The sequence below is a fragment of the Centropristis striata genome, chromosome 22, assembly GCF_030273125.1.
Source record: "Centropristis striata isolate RG_2023a ecotype Rhode Island chromosome 22, C.striata_1.0, whole genome shotgun sequence".
In the NCBI taxonomy this organism is placed as follows: domain Eukaryota; kingdom Metazoa; phylum Chordata; class Actinopteri; order Perciformes; family Serranidae; genus Centropristis; species Centropristis striata.
The window spans coordinates 14,024,447-14,043,653 of NC_081538.1; the positions used below are offsets into that span (position 1 = coordinate 14,024,447).

Consider the following 19,207-nt stretch of genomic DNA (forward strand, 5'->3'; position numbering starts at 1 on the left):
CCCTCCTCTTCAGAGAGCCGTCCTATCCCTCTGCTTGTCTCCTTCCCATAATTCATAGTGACAGGAAAGGTTAGAGCAAGCACGGCGGAGCTTTGGCTGACAGAGAGAGGAGAGTCGAGTGTCTTTTAAAGCCATGTCGTTACACACTGTTTACAAGTCAGCACAGTCTGACTGAAAATACTGAAATACAGCTTCATGTGTGACACTAAATAATGTCAGAACTGTACCCAAGTGCTTAAATCTGGAGGAAGACAGTGCTGACGTGTGAGGATTAGTGCTACACTTACATATTTATTATAACATGGATATCCTGTCGTGTTCTACGATGCAGGTTTCATCTTTCATTACAGCTTTATTTGGTGGTTTTATTGTCCATTAGTGTCTTACAGGAAAAAAGTGACCCCTTTTACAGTACACAATGCCAAGTCAAACAGTATTTGCTCATACAAACATGCAGGTGAGGTGGGAGGCTGGAGGTGCACACCATTACATACATCATTATTCATCACTCTAATTAAGCCCCAGCTGAGAAGGCTTCATGCTAAACATATTGTTCAAGATGTTTTCCTGTATTTAAACAGGTCAGCTAAATTAAGCAAACCAGTTTAGTGGTAATATCACATATGAACAAATTAATTTACTTCATCTTGTGTCGCCAACTTGTTTCCAATACGGGGAGCAGACCATATCTGGACTGTGGAGGAGTGAGAGGGATCTGATCACTGACTACAGCCTCTCTACACCTCAACCTGACTGAGAGAAGCTGCTGCTAATTCTTGTTAGCATTAACTGGAGCATTAACTGGGATGTTAGTTTTGGCTAGCAAAAAACAAAAACTAAATGTATGTTACTGACCTGCATAACAGTTTGCAAATGCACACAGGGACAAAGACCTTAATTTTTGGAGACATGTCCTGTGGTCTGACAAAACTGTAATCTGGCTGTTTTATGTTTCTTTTGGAATAATGGCTTCTTCCTGGCATAGTGGCCTTTCAGCCCATGTGGGTACAGTACTCATTTCACTGTGGATAATGACACACCCATACCAGCTTCATCCAGCATCTTCACAAGGTCTTTTGCTTTTGTTCTTGGGTTGATATGCACATTTTGGACCAAAGCACGTTCATCTCTGGGACACAGAGCCTGTTTCCTTCCTGAGCGCTATGATGGCTGGACATTCCCATGGTGTTTATACTTGGGTATAATTATTTGAACAAATGAATGTGGAACCTTCAGGCATCTGGAAATTGCACCCAAGGATGAACCAGACTTGTGCAAGTCCACAATTCTCTTTCTGATGTCTTGGTTGATTTCTTTTGACTTTCCCTGATGTTACACAAAGAAGCAGTGTGTTTCAGGTGTGCCTTAAAATACATCCACAGGTGTGTCTCGAATAAACTCTAATGTTGTCAATAAACCTATCAGAAGCTTCCAAAGACATGACAGCATCATCTGGGCTTTCCCAAATTGTTTCAAGGCACAATAATGTTAGTGTATGTAAACTTTTGACTTTGAAGAAAGTAATAAAAATTGTCTAGAAAAACCCTTCTCTCATTATTCTGGCATTTAGCAAATAGAAATAATTTTGGTAATCCTAACGGACCTAAAACAGGAAAAGTGATGTCTGATTTCATGTCAGACAGTGAGAAAAAAAGCATATGTGTCTTTTTATATAGTGTATGGAAACTTCTGGTTTCAACTGTACGTACATATGTGCGGTAGTTTGGCACACAACCTCTTTTGTCGCTTAGGTTGGAGAACTTCTTGTACCATCACATACTTTGTAGCTGACCTCTACTGGCTCTAATACATGTTTATCAAAAATGAGTTGCATCAATGCAACCATGAGAGAGGTCCTTCAGCAGACGGTCATCAATGTGCTAAACAGATCTAAAGGTGATTTATCCAGTTGTATGAGATATTAGCTGTGGACAGACAGATGATTGGTTTCATAATGACATTAATTTCCATTTTGTTTTATTGTTTGTTCCATTGGAAATAGATATCTCAATACTGGAACAAGTGAAACCCAAACTATCTGCATGGCTAGATTCCACTAGAGGTGAGGAAGAGAATATGTTCTTGCGCCATTTGTGTGAACTGAACCTTTAAACCTGCGAGAGAATACACAGTGATCAAATGGCTATCAGACCTGGCTTTGGGTCACGGCTGATGAGATCAAACTAATCAGCTGAAAGGGTAACAAGCAGATATGGAGGAAGGACGGGCTTGCTGGATTAGCATATAACAGGCCGGTAAACAAAAACAACAGAGCTTTCATTAATTAAGGACCATGGGGCTGGGTGGGCAGACGGATGGGCGAGGGCTGCTGAGACACTCCGAGAGCGGCACAGTGCCAGGCCTCCAACCACGCCAACCAGAACACAGCTGCCTAATGGAGCGCTGGCACTGCTGAAGGACGGGGGAGTGGAGAGAGGGGGGGAAAAAAAGAAAAGAAAAGGGGGGAAATTGGAGATAAAAAATAGATTATCAAGGAATTTGTAGGAGAAAAAAGGCAGAGGGAGGCATGGGCTGAAAGACAAAAGGGGAAGAAAGAAAGGGAAACAAAGTTTGAGGGGAACTGAGAAGAGGAGGAAACAAAGGCAGATAAAAGGAAAGGGGGAGTGTGTGTGCAGAGGGAGAGATGAGATGGAGATAGAGATGGAGATTGGATGATATCCCTCTGTCTCTGTTCATTAATACCGTATGATCTCCTCTCTCCCTCCTTTGTGATTTTAACACATTTCTAATTAGCACAGAATCCTCTAAGTTGGAGCGGGAGGGAGGAAGGGAGATCGGGGGGGTTGGAGGGGGAATCATATTTATATCTGTCTTTAATAAATTCACTTTCATTTGATCTTTTTTTAAACGTACGGGCTGCTGTGGAGCGCCTCTTCTCTTTCCCCTGACTCTGGCAGAATGAAAGGTGGTGTAAATGCAGGGCTAATTGTTATGCTTGTAAGGAAGCTTGAATGGTAGCTCAAGTTGTTAGATTACAAAAAGTGGAGATTTTCAAAGTTTTACTGCCGTATTAAAAGAAAAAAACACTTAGAAAAACAACCCACATCCCCATTGATTCAAACTGAAGACATCTGGAAAACACAACGCAGCCTGGTGCACGACAGGAAATAGTGAATAATGTTTCAGAGGTCAGCATCTTGTATATTTTTACTTGACTTTACTCCATCTGCTCTATTTTGTGTCTTTGTAGAGACAATGTCAGTGTAACAGCACGTGAGGGAGGCTCCCTCCACGCCTTTCACTGAGAGACTTGGCAGCTCGTCTAATCAGAGTGCAATTAGACAGAGACTTCTCTGGGCGACAGAAGACTCTGATTACCCAAGAGTCACTGGGGGTATATTTAGTATCTCTGCTCTTGTTCCTCCGTGGTTAGCGTGGCGCCCCGGAGCTACGGAGCGAGCAGGAGCATGGCGGAGACATTGGAAGGCGGGACGGGCTGGACTTGGCTGGGCCTGCTCACGCACACTGACTGCAACTGAGCTGTAGCAATGTTAACCTGATCCAAACCCTCATCAAGCAGCTTCCCAGAGAGAGAGTGTGTTCCAAATTACACATGTATATAATCTCTTTGTGCCTGTAGCTCCTCACTGCTCTGCTGCTCTCCTCTTACACTGCATTCTCCACACTTTACTCATCTCCACTAGCTCTTTTTTGGTTTTCCATTAGTAAAAAATGATGCACGCTCCAAGTTTGCCTTTTTTGCCAAAGACATGGTGTGTTACAACCTTTCAGTCCTGGTCTTGGCAGAAAAAAAATCTGGAGAGGTCAGATTGGCCAGCAGACAGTCCATTATCTACCTCAGACATGAAGGAAATAAAGAATGCAATGAAGAACTGTGGAAAACAAGCCCTGAAATGAAACCCACAAAGAACAAGTCAAAGAGGTCACCCCTAGAATAGCTGGAGAAGAGGTGTCCAGGTGGAAATGTGGGCTCAGCTAGAAAGAAGCACCAACAACCAAATGAAATGGAGGATATTCGTCAATGGCCTATGTTCCCTACACCAGTGGTTCTCAACCTTTTTTTCAGTGATGTACCCCCTGTGAAATATTTTTTCAGCCAAGTACCCCCTAACCAGGGCAAAGCATTTTTGGTTGGAAAAAAAAAGCCTTAAAAACAGAGCGCTGTACCATCTGTGTCTGATTTATTAAACTTTGGAACTGATAAACACATACAAAATTCAAACATTTGAAAAAAAAAAAACTATTTCAAACATTTTAAATGTTAATAATCCATGACTAAATTTATAATAAATATTTCTCATCACTAAAATTTAGTGATTCAAACTAATGTATTAAAAACATTGAGCATATAACCATTTAAAACTATAACTGCTACGCTTCAACCACGACTCCATCTTTGAGTTTTCAAGTGATTGACAGGTGATGCCAGGTTTTTAGGATCATGAAATTGAATAGCCTACTGAATATGAAATTCATTTTATGAACTTATACTTATATTATCCTAAAATATATATTAAATAATTATTTTTAAAGGATTTTTGCATGGACGCTACTTTTTAAATGTACCCCCATTTGAGAACCACTGCCCTTGAGGAGCAAATGGATTAGCTATTAGCACAAATTGTGGCTAGTACCAGGTAGCTTTCTCAGCCTAGCATCACCCACCTCTTCAGATACCAACACTCTAATGTGATGCAAATGCACAATCAACCCTTTAGCAAATATTCAATCGAAAACTGTACAAATTAAAAATTCTTCAAGTAGAATATATAAATATACACTACAGGCCAAAAGTTTGGAAGCAAGATCAAATTTGTACAAAAAAAAATCATAGTTTCATTGTTGTACTTTGCAACAAAATAAATGTGATTATTATATAAAGAGTCACTTATTAGAACACATTTTGCTCTAATTATCAGGTCTTTGGGTTTTGATTGCTTAGGCTTTGTGTATCCTTTTTTCCTTATTGTATAAATCTGGACTCTTGTTTCTTAACTCAGCTGCTTCATTCTAGCCATTTCTGTGGTAGTTTGTCAGAGATATGAACAAAGTTGAGATTTATTGGGATTTTTGTATCCAAACTCTCAAAAGACAAAAGCTTAAGTGAATAATTCAAGCTGTGATTTGTTTTTTTTAACTTTTGCACTGAAGTTGTGACTCTTCCAAATCTTCTCAACCCTAAAACTAAGCCCTTCTTGTCTTTTCTTAACATTTATTCAGCAATGATCTGGTAACATCAATGTATACTTAAAGGTAAATTGGGGGAAATGGTTCAATTCAATAAAGGTGAAGTCTAATCATGCACTGAACACTTCCAAAAATCCAAATAATCCATACTGTTTTTTAAGAAAGCCATTGTGAACAGAAAATTTAAGTTGCTTCCAAGCTTTTGGTCTGTAGTGTACACTAATTCTTAATTTGTTGCATTCTGCTATTATGTAAGTTTTACACAGCATCCCAACTTTTTTGGAATCAGTGCTGTCCAAAACATGAAGAAATATAGCCAAATAGAGTCAGGCCATCAGGCATTCTGTATTGCTTTCAAATATGTATTCTCTTGTATTTACAAGGTGCACCTGAATGTACTATTGTCCCAGTCAGCATACACACGCTTTACTGTACAAAAAGATGTAGAGGAGCAATTGATTTTTAAATGTAGATTAGTTATAAAATGATGGATAGAAACACAAGGAAAGTGACATGCCAATAACCAAAGAAACTAGCTAGTTAGTACACTGTAAAAAATGTCTGTAGATTTTATGGTGAAAAACTGCTAAACCACGACAGTAAAAGACCGTAAAATGATAAATGGGTTAATTCAGTTTCAGTAACAATGAAACACCGTAAATGTATATATATATATATATATATATATATATATATATATATATATATATATATATATATATATATAATATTACAATCATTTATACAATATTTTGCATTTATTTTTTGTAAAAAATACTTTTTCTCACTGTTAAATGTACTAAACACCATATCTTTAACAAAGATATACTGTAATATTTAATGGTAAAATCTTTAATTTATGCAGAATTTATAAAGTATTTTCTTTTTTATGGTAAAATCTGGAATAAAATGGCAATCTTAAACGGGAAATCAACAGTGCTAATATCATGATACCGTAATATTCGAAAAAGTTGCACCGTATTTATTACAGTAAAGTTCTGGCAACCACAGCTGCTGGGTTTTAACCATAAAAACAACAGTTTTTACAGTGTAGCAGCTAAGACATACAGAAACAAGGGCCCTGTTAAAACCTGCTCATACTTTTTCCTTAGCAACAATTGTGCCGTTAGCTGCTTCTGTTGAGAGTGATGGATGTCCTGTGACTTCCAGTAGGTCGTCCTCAAAATGAAAAGTGAGCAGATAACCGTCCATTTGAGTTAAGTGAAGAGCTCCGCAGAGTCCTGTAATTGTGACTTCATTACATGCTGAAGCCGCCGCAGGCTGCTGTATCAGAAAGACGAGGTCTGATAATATCGGCCTCTAACTGCTTTAATGGGGTTTGTAGTGTCACATGATGATCTATAACAATTGTTTTCCAGCATTTTTTGTCCCGTGACCTTGTTTTCAGACTCCCAAATTCTCATTAGCCCAGCAATTAATGAGCTGTCAAGTTGTCATGTGAATTTGATCATGACATACTTTTGCAATCTATTTTCACTAGCATGGATAATATGGTGTCTACAGAAGGGACGGTTTACTTTAAACGTTTAAAGTTATATGTATATCTCAGAAATATCCCCACTGTACCCGGAAAAACTCTGCTCTGCAATAGGGCTGGGCGATATACCGATATAAAAAATATATCGATATATTTTTAAATGTGATATGGAATTAGACCATATCATATATATCCATATAGTTCAATGTTTTTTTCTTTCTTTCTATATAAATGCTGCCCTTACTAGGGTTTGTCATATTTAGTTATTTTGTAATTTTCGTTATTCTTTTTCTCATATACATATATTTATTTCAGAAAAAGATTTTGTTTCATAGGCTTTTTTATTCAAGATAGTTTTTTTTATTTTTCATTCATGAAACACAGGAGCACATCTATTTCAAGCTGCAGTTCTGAACCATAAACTCCTCCGTCTGTGCTTTACTGACCCATAATCCCCCTCAGTGCCCTCCCTCCTCCTCCTCTTCTCTCTATTTCATAGCAGCCATCTTTGCATCTCGTCTTTGCTCTCTCCCACCTCATCAGCTGTCAGCGCTTTAGGGAACAGACCCGGGCTTCCACAGATCAAGGCAGGCGTGTCAATAACCATGTTCACAGAGATGAAAGCTCCGGCGAGCCGAGCCTCACGAGTGGCTCGGGTTCAGGAGTTCACAGGCGCCGCTGAGGTGTAGTGTTGCTGTTGCTGTCAATCACTGTGTGTAAACCCCGCAGATCGGAGGCAACCTGAGGACTGTGATCAGAGTGTTCAGCCTGTTTGACTGCAACCGAGAAGGACACATCCAGCAGCGTGAGTTCCGCCGCATCCTGGACAACTACTGCATCCACCTGACAGACAAGGAGTTCCAGAGGTGGGGTGGTGGTGTACATCTGACGCTGTTTGACACAACAGATCGCTCATCAGATCTTTACAGGCCCACACACACAACACATGAGGACTGGTTGACTGCTGATTGTGATGAGACCAGCATTCAGGATGTCAGCATCACTTCCTCTCTCAAAAACCATACAGTACATACAAGCATGAAGCGCTTCACTACTGAGTCTACATCTACAGACAGAATATATCCACCCTCAGTAAATATTATCATTTCATAATCATAATCCTAATCAGTCTATGATCTCTCTGACTTGTCTCAAGTAAAGTAACGATAGCTTTGGCCCATTAATTAATTTTTTAAACAGCTAAAAAAAGCTATTCTGCTCTCAACCAAAGTGCACTCTAATTTGATCGGTCTACACTACCCTACAAAGTCTAACTGCAGTAACTACGCAAAGGTGAAACTGAGAAAAACTACATCCACCTTATTCCTACACTGCAAAAAAGGTGTGTCTAAAAACAAGATAAAAACACTAAATCTGAGGGAAATTGTCTTGCTGCATGGACAGATAATTTCACTTGACAAGATTTCTTAAATTAAGATTATTAAATCTAGAAATAAGCATGTTGAACACTTAAAAATAAGAAATAACTCTTAAAACAAGATAAATGATCTAACACTTCTAAATCTAAAGTTTTTTTTTATCTTGGTGAGAAACAAATAATTGTCAGTGCACTCTACTCGGGCCAGTTTATCGCTGCTTGCAACTTTTAATTTATTTTAAGCATTCAACATGCTTATTTCTAGATTTAATGATCTTAATTTAAGAAATCTTGTCAAGTGAAATTATCTGTCCATGCAGCAAGATCATTTCATAATTTCGTCCTTAGCTGCTTGCAGGTTTACTCACTGGCATTGTTTCATTTATAAGGCCATTCTGGGTTTACTCCCCACATGCCAGTGTGACTACATTATCAGGTTCCAATGACACATACCGGTTGACTGTTCCCAAAGTCCCCACCATACTCGGTAAACAGGCTTTTATGTATCGGGCTCCCTCATCCTGGAATCTGCTCCAGAGCAGTCTCAATCTGCAGGACCTTATTACGGTCACATCCTTTAAAAAACTCAGCAGACTTGTATCGCCTTTGCACTTTTTTTTTTATGATGTTATGATCTTGTACTGTCCATGCCTATTTTACTGTGTTGTCTGGCTTGCTTGTATTTTACTGTAGGTCCATGTTTTATTGTCTGTTCTTGTCATGATGCACTGTCTTCTGTCTTATTGTTGTAACTTTTAACCCTGCTGCTATCTTGGCCAGGCTTCCCCTGAAAAAGAGGTCTTTGTGTCTCAGTGGGACCGACCTGGTTAAATAAAGGTTAAATAAAAAATCTAAATCAAATTTTTCCTCAGATTTAGTGTTTTTATCTTGTTTTTAGACAGACCTTTTTTGCAGTGTATCCTTACTTTCATGAGGACAAACACTATCCAATCACCCAGTACACATTTTAATGCAGCTATCAATTTATTGAAGTATAAATTGTTCCTGTGCCATGTATTGGAATTCAATTATATAATCCTATGCTCTAATAAGAAGTGAAAAGTGTGCATGAATATAATCAAAATCAGGTGTGCATATGGTAATGGGTGACTAACGCGTGCACACACATGTTGTCATCCAACGAGCAGAGGCCCGACTATTTCCAGTATTCCCAGTGGTGGCAAGTCATTTTCGGGCTAGGACGAGATCACCAGCACTAACTTTGTGGTCAGCCTTTGTCTCAGGATGAGAGAGAGCTAATTGACTTTTAAAACTTTGGGCCCTGCAGTCAAATCCACTCCAGAAGCGCTCCTCAACTTTTTTTGACGCGGCTCTAGAGGATTGTGTGTGACAGGTTCATTTTCAATGGCTTTAATTGGTTTTAGCGCTCAGGACTCTCTCACACACACATACACACACTTGCTCTCTGTGTGTATTAGAACAGATATGCAAAGCATTAAGACTGACCTCTTTTCTCTTATCATCATTGACATGGATGTTCTTGACATTATAGGTCACCTGTGAAACTGTACCATTCATTTAAACATGAACCTCCAGCATCTGCTTGTTGTTTTTCTAGGCTCTGGAAGCACTACAGTCCCAATAACACCTCCACCATTTCCTATGAACTGTTCTTGGACAAGCTGGGCTTTGGTGACAGCCATAACTTCAAGATTGCTCCAGTCTGCACTAAGCTAGGTATGAATAAAAAAAACCCTTCTGGTCTGAAAAGTAAGGCCAATGTGGAAGTACGTTAAACCTGCATTCTGTCTAATGGCCTGCAGGGGCGAACACCATTTGAAAAAATATGTCAGATTGTATAGAAGTCTATGAGAGAATGATCTTGATTCTTACTCGACTTATTTCCTCAGTAAATATTATCATTTTATAATCATAATCCCAATCAGTTTATGATCTCTATCACTTGTTTCAAGTAAAGTAACGATAGCTTTGGTCAGATGAATGAATGAACACATTTTTAAACAGCTAAAAAAGCTATTCTGCTCTCTGTTTACCTGCTTACAACCAAAGCGCACTCTAATGTGGTCGGTCTACACTACTTGGGCTACAAATGGACTACAGATGTAAACCAGAAAGGGTACCTTGTACCTTGTCCCATTGCCTCCAGATTCTGCACTGATATATGCCAATTCAGTAGACATCATCTAACCTTTATGACCATGTCCACAGTGAAACATCACAATGGACCAGGTTGGGTTCAGTCTTTTCCTATAGAGCTACTATAGTTACATCTATCGGTGATAGACAATGGTATCATTATTGGCCCAACCCTAATTCATAGGGTGAATATGAAGACATAAATAGGAAATAAAGCAAGCAATAAAGTATGGGGTCAACTGAAATTCTGACTTGATTATGGGGCTCAATCAAACATTGGAGAATTTCCAACGTAATCACAACCCCGCCTGAAAAGAACATGATGATTTATCCAACAGTTTTTATGCAAAATCACAAATGTCAACCTCATATTGATGCCAGAGGAAAAGTCAGTGTCAGGCTGGGCTCAAGTCAGGACTCAGATGCAGAGCAGGTGAACTTAAAGGTTTCTTTATTCAAAGAATGCAGCAGGGTAAGTTCTCACAGAGTGAAAGAAAAGGGCTATGAAACATCTGAGTAAAAACGAAACAAAGAAAAGTCGCTCAAAAGGAGGATAAACAGCGAACCTATCTACACTAAAAACTAAATATAAAAATCCTAATCTAAGATAAGGGAGAAAAACTAACTAAACTCTCGGGGGAAAAACTATTAAATAAAAACAGGAAAAATAAAAGATTCTACATGAAAAACTGGATCAGGACTAAAAGGGGAAAAACAAAACGGCTGACTCAAAAAGCTATAAATTTAGAACTGCGCTAAACTAATAAATTACAAAGAAAAATCACTCTTGCAAGGAATCCAAAAGGACGAAAAACAAGACAAGCTGTGGCTGTGGCAAGAACAACATAACTGGCTGTTATGGTGACGGGGTCAAACACACTGGACCAAGACAAGGGAAGACACAGACTATTGGAACAAATGGAGGGAAGGGAGCACCAGGTGAACACACAATACTGGAACACATGGAGGGAAGGGAGCACCAGGTGAACACAGACTATTGGAACACATGGAGGGAAGGGAGCACCAGGTGAACACAGACTATTGGAACACATTGAGGGAAGGGAGCACCAGGTGAACTCAGACTATTGGGACACATGGGGGGAAGGGAGCACCAGGTGAACACAGACTATTGGAACACATGGGGGGAAGGGAGCACCAGGTGAACACAGACTATTGGAACACATGGAGAGAAGGGAGCACCAGGTGAACACAGACTATTGGAACACATGGAGGGAAGGGAGCACCAGGTGAACACAGACTATTGGAACACATGGGGGGAAGGGAGCACCAGGTGAACACAGACTATTGGAACACATGGAGGGAAGGGAGCACCAGGTGAACACAATCGGTAATTAGGGGACACAATCAGACAGATGACACACGGGGAAGGGCAAGTGACCTGAAATGAGAGGAGAGTTACTATTTCAAAATAAAACAGGAAATAACGAACACAAAATAAAGCACCGGGTGAACACAATCGGTAATTAGGGGACACAATCAGACAGATGACACACGGGGAAGGGCAAGTGACCTGAAATGAGAGGAGAGTTACTATTTCAAAATAAAACAGGAAATAACGAACACAAAATAAAACACCACCTCACCGCAGTGTGACAATCAGGAGACCACCAAAGTCCGTAGAATTTGTAGTCTTGTCACCATCCAACAATTTTTGAGATATTTCAGTCTGGACCAAAGTTTTAGACAGAATGACATTGCCACTGGACTTAAGGAAGACAAAAGTATGGCCAAAAACCTACACATGACTAAAAAACAGTAGCAAAGACAGATACAAAATCCAACTGTTTTAAGAAATATTCTCTCAATTCATATTGGCCATATTTGTAAAGGTCATACTAGAATCAAGAGTTATTCGAAAGATTGTGTTTTATAGAAGTGTCCAGCCGAGGGACAACTCCTCCTGAGAAAGTCAAACAGTGGAAGCAGAGCCCACAATGTCGTTCCAGTCCATGTGATGCCCCATCAATCCTGCAGCACAGGAAGCTGCAGACTCTCTTCTACGACAAGGTACAGACCTGTCTGAATATGTTTGCTTTAATTCAATTAAATTCTAATTTTCTTTATTCCTCCTGTTTGCATGTCACCATCTGGCCTTCTCCCCTGTATTATCCTCTTTAAAGACGGAGGGCTAAATTGGCTCTAAGTGGCGTGTCAGGATGCAAACGGCAGAGGGAACACTTCTAATTAAAATGTTTGCCCAGAAAAATCAGTTCCAGAGTTAGTGTGTTAATCACGGCTAATTTGCTAGAAAGGCGGCAGAGTCGGGGATGGCTCTTCTCTCTCATCCTAGAGCCGCACTGGGATGTTCTCCATGGCAACCAAAACCAAAGATGACTCACTTCCTGTCTTTATTAAGGAGAGAAAAACAAACCCAAAGAGAGGTTTGTCTCTAAAATATGAATGTGTGTACATCAGTGTGTTTTTCTACCTATCAGATGTGCATGAACTCTACCCCGGTGTGGCAAGCCCTGCAGGCCTTTGACACCACCCACTCTGGCCTGGTAAAACAGGAAGTCCTCAGGGCCATTCTCAGCAGCTTTATATTTCCCATGAACCCTCACTCCTTCCAGAAGCTGACCAGTCGGTAGGAAAAACAATGTTTTATTCATCCATGTTTCCTTTCTCTTCCCTCTTTCTACCAACATGCTCTGCCTCAACCTGCATGCCCTTCACTCTTTAAATCTTAAAACCGAGCTATCGTTTATTCCGTGTAATATATTTTTTATGCGTGTGTATGGATTTTGTGTGTGTTTGCAGTTATGGTGTGAGAGCAACAGGGCCAGTGAGGTGGAAACACTTCTTGGGCCACTTCATGAGCCCGGTCAAAGCAGAGGGCGACACAAGTATTCACAGCAACAGGTCAGTTTGACATGATAGCTCTTTTCACATGTGGTGCGATCATCACACGCTGTTCACAGGTCTCCTATCTTCTCTGTTCAGTCTGCTGTGATATCAAACTGAACTTTGCTGCAGAACAGACACACCATATTGTCTGCATTTTGCAGCCATCTGCAGCTTTGTGTTTTCCTTTTTTTCATCTTACTCCTCCTTCACAGTAGAATTGCAGAAATACATGCTGCCTCCAATTTTTTGTCAGTATTGAGGACAACTGCAGGCATTTTATTGGAATTCTGACGTTCTGTGCTGAATTGCCACATGGTTGGTCAATTAATCAGTACAGTTTGAGCTTCAAAGTCACAGGTTCTGGCTGTGCAGCAAGACAAAACTGATTAAATGTGTATGAGAGACTTCAAACAACATTTAGTACAAGGGTGTCAAAGATATGGCCAAAGGGCCAGAACCGCACCACCAAAGGGTATACATAGAAATATGTGTAGCGTTATGCCATTCATTCATACCTACATGTAAAGAATATTCCTGTCTTGTCATTTTAGGCCTGCAGTGTTTAATACAGCCAAAAGGTTTATTCGGGCTGTGTTTAATATGCCATCAGGGGTTTCTGCTAAAAAGTAGGTGAATGAGTACATTCAGCAGGTTAAGCACAGGGCTGTTATGTGACAGAAAAGACCGTTCATCAATACCACCCATAACGACACTCGTATGGTTCGGGGTTGTAAAAAAAGGCTGCATTTTTAGTGAATTTATGCGACAAAACCACTGACCTAGTTTTTTTTTTTGGCAAAAAACTTCCTGCTTAGACGTTATGAAAGACAGTTTACACAGTAAACAAATGTAAATAAATGTCGGAGGTGAATTAGTTATGAGGGTAATTTGAGCAACGTAAGTTTTGTGAAAAACAAAAGTCACAAAAAAAGCATGATTCACAAATAGAGTCCAGCTGACATCCAGCTGACATCCAGCTAACATCAGGATGTTGGATCTTATTTCAGAACTATTTTTGAACCATTCTGGAATGTTTTGATTTGACGTTCAATCAACAGTCATTAAACATCTCAGGGTTAGTTTGAGTTTCGATTTTGATTTCTGACCTGTTAATATTGTTTAAAGAAATGGGGTGGGATTGAACAAGTTTTTACTTCTTCCCACCCCTTTTCAAATATGTTGTGGCATTTTTATAGAGTGCTTGGAGGCCTTATCAGTGCAGGAGTCACTAGGGCTGACTCCTGTTGATGCATTATTATTATTATTATTATTGTATTGTTGTTGCATATTTGAAATAAATCATTTATTCATTCATTCCCTGGTAGTATACTACTACTACCACCACCACTGCTACAAGAGGATACTAAAGAGACATAAAGCAAAATACTTCAGAGACTTTTCCACCCTGACTAGAATACAGGTTTGACAGTTAGACAGGATTAGGATACAAAAAAATATATAGTTGTCAACTACACTGTAAATAATATTTGTAGAAATTACAGTAAAACACTGTCAAATTGTATCAGAAATAGGTGGTAAAATCAAACATTGAACATCACCATAGTAGTTACTTTTAATTACTGTCAAGTCAAGTCAATTTTATTTATATAGCCCAAAATCCCAAATCACAGATTTGCCTCAAAGGGCTTTACAGACTGTACATGGTACGACACCCTCTGTCCTTAGACCCTCACAGCGGCCAGGGAAAAACTCCTCAAAAAACCCTTTTAACAGGGGAAAAAGAAGAAGAAACCTCAGGGAGAGACAGAGGAGGGATCCATCTCCCAGGACGGACAGACGTGCAATAGATGTCATTGTACATGGCAGATCAACAGAGTAGAATAGAGTAGATAGAGGATGAAGGGGGAGAGGGAGGGAGGATAGAGAGACGGTTGAGAGGGAGAGAGACAGAGAGGAGCAAATGTAAATCAAAGAATAGCAACTTTAAATTCTGCTGTCATAAACTGTAGAAAACACACAGTTTTGCTTTGAAATATAAAATTTTCATGTAAAATGAATGGAGAAATACCATGATGACACAATTATCCTAAAAGTAATGGGATTATTCAGTATGAATGACAGTTTTTGCTGATATTTAGATTTACATACGCTCACTGTATTTTTTACAGTGAAGTTCTGGCAACCACAGCTGCCGGCATTTTACCATAAATTAAACACATTTTTTTTACAGTGTACAGGTAATGGGATTGCCATGATGAAAGTAAAACGTATGAACAGAATAGTTACCCTTATGACTCTTACTTACTGTACATTGGGCTCACATCTATAGTGAATTAAATATGACCCCCTTTACATTCTGCCCCTTTTTTGGAAAATTGGAGGTGTGGGACAAAGAGCCTTGTGGAACACCATGAAACCCACAATGTAGTTTGATATCAAACTTTTGACATTTTGCAGATTTCTGTAAGAATTGCATTTTTTGGCACTTCTATTCTTTAAACTGCTTAGAACTGCCCTTATTAGCAGTATACCTAGGAAATCCATCCATCCTCTGAGTGTTCTTGGTCTGTAGTTTATGGTTGTAAAGTGTCATGAGGCTGTGATTATCTTAGAGCTCACAACAGATCATCTCATAGTGAGGTCAAGTTTTAAAAAATAGTCTTGCGACAATAAAATGCCATGGGAACTAACATCATCACACATGAAAAAAATAGGGCCAATTTAATCCACAACGGTCCTTTCCAGTCATACCCAATATATGCATTCCAAGACTGTTTATGGACCCCAGTTTGCAGAAATATTCAAATCCAAAAGAGGAAATAACACATTTTAATGCTAACGAGAAGTGAACTGAATGTTTCTGCTCCAAACTCAGGCTACGTTTACATGATGACGGTCTGAACAGAAGGCGCAAAAGTGGCGTCGTGTCTTCAATTTTTTTTTTTTTGCGTTTAGACGAGCGTTTTCAGGAGGAAATCTGCATGCATACGGTGACGCAAAAGTGTGTGAATTGGATTGGTTATGCATGCCAGGCAGCATCACTTAAAGCGATAAGAGCATCTTTGGGCATGTGGAAGTTTTCACGCCACGCATTTTCATCAGCTACTCCTTCCACAAAGTTCTCCACCATCCACTATATCTCCCAGGTCTCGTCCAAAGCCGCCTGGCTCGCCTCCAACCAATTGGTGCATCCAAAATGTGATATAGGTAATTACAGATCCTTCTCTGTTGACTAATACTATCTGTACATATCCTGTACATTTGGTGGAAAGACTCCTGTAAGTTTATTAGAGCTGCCAGAGCAGCTTGAAGGTCCGGCGCATGGAAATAATCCCACGTGTTTGTTTATTTCCCTGTACTGGAGCATGTATGTGACGTAAACGTAAAGCACTTTGAGTTGCATTTATATGTATGAAAAGCGCTATATAAATAAAGTTTAATTGATTGATTGATTGATTGATTGATAAACGCGTACGTGACATGAGCAGATCTGAGCAGAGTTTTGTCTCTTGGCAGTGTAGACACGCTACAGCGGAGCGGATTACAGTTTTACACTCTGGAGGGTGGTTTCACATTTTTGCATTTTTAAGCCCCAAAAACGCCGTCACCGTCTAAACGAAAGGCACTTCCCATAAAATATTTTGTTGTTTTTACCTGCAAGCGTCCTCATGTAAACTGGGCCTGATACATACAACATAAAGTGGGTATGCCTGTAAATAAGAGACATGTGGGTACCCATAGAACTCATTTTCATTCACATATCTTGAAGTCAGAGGTCAAGGGACAGCTTTTGAAATGGCCATGCATTTTTTTTCCTCACTAAAATTGAGCCTAAATTTGGATCGCTTCAAATTCTAATTTTCTTTATTCCTCCTGTTTGCGTGTCACCATCTGGCCTTCTCCCCTGTATTATCCTCTTTGAAGACAGAGGGCTAAATTGGCTCTAAGTGGCGTGTCAGGATGCAAACGGCAGAGCGAACATCGTTTCATCAAATGTCAGAAAACATGACAAGGTGAAACAATGGTTGGGGAGAGGGTTTTTGGAATGATCAGTCAATATGTATCCATTCTTTTCTGTCATCTGCCCTTTCCTTTCCACCTCTCTCCTGTCTTAGGGCATTGGAGCAGCCTGCCCATGAAAAAGATACCTTGGATCTTCAGGACATTTACCCTCGACTGAAAGAGATTTTCTCCATGCTAGACACGGTAAGAGTCAGGTCTATGGAAGACAATAATAAACCAAAATGGAGTAATGAATATCCTACTTGTACAAAAGACACATTGCAGTGCCTAAAACCTCTCCCTTGTTTGTACTGCCATGCAAAAAGTGTAGTTACAGACAAGACAGAAGTGATTGTGAATGTGATCAGACAGGACACAGGGGAGTAATCTCAGCAGATTGCTAAGAGACAAAGGCACATGCTCAGGTGTATGCTTTAAATATAAATGCCAGACAGCTTTACAGATGAGCCAATCATCATCCGCAGCTTTTTGATGGCCATAAACATGATTAGATGATTGCATATGGCCACTGGTTAGCCACTCAGTCACTAGCCATATGTTCGTCTGACAGCCATCCCCTTCAACACGCCTCCGCATCCAGTTCTGCCTCTTTAATTTCAAATCAGTCTACTTCAGCTGGATGAAACTTTGGAGTTTGACTAAACTTTGGGGAAAGGGGGGTTGAATTTTCCATTAATTCACCGTTATGTTTGATGTTGCTGCCGCCACTCACAAAACAACAGTCTGCTTCCAAGTTTGAGGAAGTGTGTGTATTTGTGTGTATACGTGTGTGAAGCCTCTCCCAGATATGAATCACACATATCTATCTGCCAGAATCTCCTCCTTTTAATGGCATGGGAGGGAAAAAAAATCCATCCATCAACTGTTTTAATAATCTATTCAGCGGGTGGGAGATCAAACAAGAGAGTCCTCACACCGCCAGCCAATAATGAGGTTTTTCACTCAGGCAGGTTCTAAGCCAGCTATGGTTTTAGACTATCTCTGGGGAAGCATTCAAGAGTTGGAAGACTTGCTATGATTCACATTGTTTGTGTATGATTCACAATGTAACATACACATCAGATGGATGAGCTGTTGTGCCAGGCCAAAATTAGTGCGATCATAATATTATAGGGCATTATTATATATTTATTGCTATTGCTGTTCTATTTAAACTAGTCTTAATGTACATATTGGAGGAATCAGTGGTTCTCAATCTTCTTTTTCCGAGCAGATGAACTCCCCAGTCATGTACAGTTGATTTTAAATGGATTGATGGTTTACCTCTCCCTATTTTGTGTTTTTATGGGAAGGAATGGAGCCTTTAGGGGGGGTTGGCAGGTCAAAAGTAAATGCCACATAGAAGTGGTGTACGTCATCTGAAAGCTGGAATCTGAAGATTAATGTGCGATGCAGCTCAGCACTGTGGGGAAAGTCATCATATAGTTTTGACTAATAAGGGCCTAGAACACTATGATGGGTGGATCTATATGATGGTCATTCCCATGCTTAATCATGCCTCATATGTTGTTGCAGTAACACTTTACAATAACCAACTAAGTGATGTTTATAGTTTTTTTTTTAGACCAATTATTAACAACCTACAAAGTGCTATAAATATTTAACTTTTAAATGTTTTCAACCAATTTCATAAAGGTATATGAATTATTTCAAAATCATTAACATACTTAATATGGTGTTAAAAATGTAATGAGTGCAACTAAAACTATTGATAAACTATTAATTATAATGTTTTTATTGTTAATGGTAAAGTAACTATAAATTTACATTAATAGACCATCTATTTGCCATTTATAAATGATTAAGTTAGTTAAACATTAATAAATTATGTATTTACCATTGTAAATGGCCTATATATGGTTTATAAATGATGACTAAACATTAATAAATTATGTATTTACCATTGTAAATGGCCTATATACGGTTTATAAATGATGATTAAACATTAATAAACTATCTGTTAACCATTTATAAATGATGGTTATTGTAAAGTGTTACCATTGTTGCAGCTATTATTGGGATGCTGGCATTTGTTACACAGATTTGATGCCCTCCAAAATAAGCATGTTTTGATTGTTTTGAGTGCTTTGGCTCCGCCCAGTGGTTAGTTCCCCTCAGCGTCTGTTCCCAAACAGGTACTTTAGTAGCGGCTAACCAACGGAGTTCAATTGTGACAACAGACCGACTCGGCAAGC

At 39.4% G+C, this 19,207-nt stretch overlaps 1 protein-coding gene across 1 annotated transcript in view; it reads left to right on the forward strand.

The window, feature by feature from the left end:
- Positions 1 to 19,207, forward strand: part of efcab6 (EF-hand calcium binding domain 6) — a 191,423-nt gene that overhangs the window by 98,963 nt on the left and 73,253 nt on the right. The window contains exons 5-10 of the mRNA XM_059325470.1: positions 7,397 to 7,533; positions 9,625 to 9,743; positions 12,058 to 12,191; positions 12,620 to 12,768; positions 12,942 to 13,043; positions 17,105 to 17,195. Coding sequence (XP_059181453.1) covers positions 7,397 to 7,533; positions 9,625 to 9,743; positions 12,058 to 12,191; positions 12,620 to 12,768; positions 12,942 to 13,043; positions 17,105 to 17,195 — 732 coding nt within the window. The remainder of the gene's footprint in view (positions 1 to 7,396; positions 7,534 to 9,624; positions 9,744 to 12,057; positions 12,192 to 12,619; positions 12,769 to 12,941; positions 13,044 to 17,104; positions 17,196 to 19,207) is intronic.